Here is a 2,476-nt window from a genome sequence, read left to right on the forward strand (position 1 = left end):
CTCAAAGGCACTATTCGTGATCTCAGCAACCGATAATTGCTCGTGATACGCTTTTTCCGCTGAGATCACAGGAGCGTACGAGCTCAGCATAAAGTGGATTCGAGGATATGGCACCAAATTTGTCTGGAACTCGGTAATATCAACGTTTAGAGATCCATCAAAGCGTAGTGAGGTCGTTAGCGACGAGATGACTTGCGCAATGAGACGATTAAGATTTGAATACGTCGGTCGTTCAATGTCCAGCGAGCGACGGCAGATGTCGTAAATAGCTTCATTATCCAACATTACAGCAATGTCGGTATGTTCCAGCAACGAGTGTGTCGACAACACCGAATTGTACGGTTCGACAATAGCTGATGAGACAAGAGGCGAAGGGTAGATGGTGAAGCCAAGCTTACTCTTGCGTCCATAGTCAACTGATAAGCGCTCTAGCAATAAAGAGCCTAGACCTGAGCCAGTACCGCCACCCACTGCATTGAAGACCATAAATCCTTGCAAACCAGTACAAGCATCAGCGAGTTTACGAATACGATCAAGCACAAGGTCTACAACTTCTTTGCCGATTGTATAGTGGCCACGAGCGTAATTATTAGCGGCATCTTCTTTGCCAGAAATGATCTGTTCCGGGTGGTAAAGTTGACGATAGGTACCAGTGCGGACTTCGTCGCAGACTGTGGGCTCTAAGTCCACAAACACAGCACGCGGCACGTGTTTTCCAGATCCTGTCTCTGAGAAAAAGGTAGAAAACGAGTCGTCGCCCATAGCACTTGAGTCGCTCGGGATCTGACCATCAGGTTGAATGCCGTGCTCGAGACAGTACAGCTCCCAGCATGCGTTACCGACTTGAATACCGCCTTGGCCGAGATGAATTGAAAGAATTTCACGCATAGTAATTCTATGTGCTGTTCGTGTGTGTTTTTGGGCTGTGGATGGGTGAGGTTCCTAGACGACTGGAAACGTTGTGAGGGCGTTTGCAGTCGAGTTGGGGAATGAGGGAGAAAGCGACGGAGGCGGGAAAGGGAGGGGATTTGAATGTTTGATTGACCTTTGGATGCGGAGATAGAAGATTTTAGCCAATGATACTGGCAAATTTGCCAAGTCGCAGCCAGATTTTGTCTCAGTGTCCTGTCGCTCTTGGCGATAGTAGTCTACTGTTAGCGGTAATAGTATGTATTGTAATATCAATTTTTAACAAGAGCAAGAGTATGAGAGGTTGGTTATCATAATATTCTACGTAGGTATGTCACATATGTAGTATATCACTTTTAAAAAGGTAAGTAGTTTTTCATACAGTATAAATATCCATTCCTTCACGTCCTGAGTTTGCGTTGTCACCGACGCACAGATGCTGAAGTCGACCACGGAATGACTATACAAAAGCTACCCACCCTTTGTACCACCAATCCATCTATATAAAATTCCTAAAATCGCTCTGCAACCGGCAACCGTGCACCTTGCCATGTAGCTTTTCCATTGTCCAATTGTCCAACTTCGCACTTCATCTTGTCACCTTACATCAACTTCAACATGCGTGAAATTCTGTCCATTCATCTAGGCCAAGGTGGTATTCAAGTCGGTAATTCTTGCTGGGAGCTTTACTGTCTCGAGCACGGTATCCAGCCCGATGGAAGGATTCTCAGCGACTCGAGTGCTATGAGTGATGATGACTCGTTCTCTACCTTTTTCTCAGAAACAGGATCGGGCAAATACGTGCCGCGTGCTGTGTTTGTGGATCTAGAGCCCACAGTTTGCGACGAAATCCGTACTGGTACCTATCGTCAGCTTTACCACCCGCAGCAGATAATTTCTGGCAAAGAAGATGCCGCTAATAATTACGCTCGTGGCCACTACACAATCGGCAAAGAAGTTGTAGACCAAGTGCTGGATCGAATCCGAAAACTTGCGGATGCATGTACTGGTTTACAAGGATTTATGGTCTTTAATGCAGTAGGTGGAGGCACTGGATCCGGCTTTGGCTCCCTACTACTGGAGCGTCTATCAGTCGATTATGGACGGAAAAGCAAACTTGGGTTTACCATCTACCCGTCTCCTCTATTATCTGGAGCGATCGTCGAACCCTATAATTCAGTACTCTCAACCCACGCTCTTCTCGAACACACAGACATTGCTGTGATGCTAGATAATGAAGCTATTTACGATATTTGTCGTCGATCCCTGGATATTGAGCGACCAACATATACGAACCTCAATCGTCTCATTGCGCAAGTGATCTCGTCACTAACGACCTCACTTCGCTTTGATGGATCTCTTAACGTTGATATTACTGAGTTCCAGACAAATTTGGTGCCATATCCTCGAATCCACTTTATGCTGAGCTCGTACGCTCCTGTGATCTCAGCGGAAAAAGCGTATCACGAGAAATTGTCGGTTGCTCAGATCACGAATAGTGCCTTTGAACCGACGTCAATGATGGCTAAGTGTGACCCACGTCATGGCAAATACATGGCTACATGCC

At 46.3% G+C, this 2,476-nt stretch overlaps 2 protein-coding genes across 2 annotated transcripts in view; one reads left to right on the top strand and one right to left on the bottom strand.

Moving 5' to 3' along the window:
• PHALS_02670 (tubulin alpha chain) overlaps positions 1-888 on the bottom strand; it is a gene marked incomplete at both ends in the record, with an annotated part of 912 nt that extends 24 nt beyond the window's left edge. The window contains one exon of the mRNA XM_024717095.1: positions 1-888. This exon is cut by the window's left edge and continues 24 nt beyond it. Within this exon, the coding sequence (XP_024582628.1) occupies positions 1-888 (888 nt within the window).
• A 639-nt stretch (positions 889-1,527) lies between these two features.
• The window catches only part of PHALS_02671 (tubulin alpha chain), a gene marked incomplete at both ends in the record, with an annotated part of 1,199 nt that continues 250 nt past the window's right edge, over positions 1,528-2,476 (top strand). Inside the window, one exon of the mRNA XM_024717096.1 lies at positions 1,528-2,438. Within this exon, the coding sequence (XP_024582629.1) occupies positions 1,528-2,438 (911 nt within the window). The remainder of the gene's footprint in view (positions 2,439-2,476) is intronic.

Source organism: Plasmopara halstedii (genome assembly GCF_900000015.1).
Source record: "Plasmopara halstedii genome assembly, contig: Scaffold_2061, whole genome shotgun sequence".
Lineage (NCBI taxonomy): Eukaryota > Oomycota > Peronosporomycetes > Peronosporales > Peronosporaceae > Plasmopara > Plasmopara halstedii.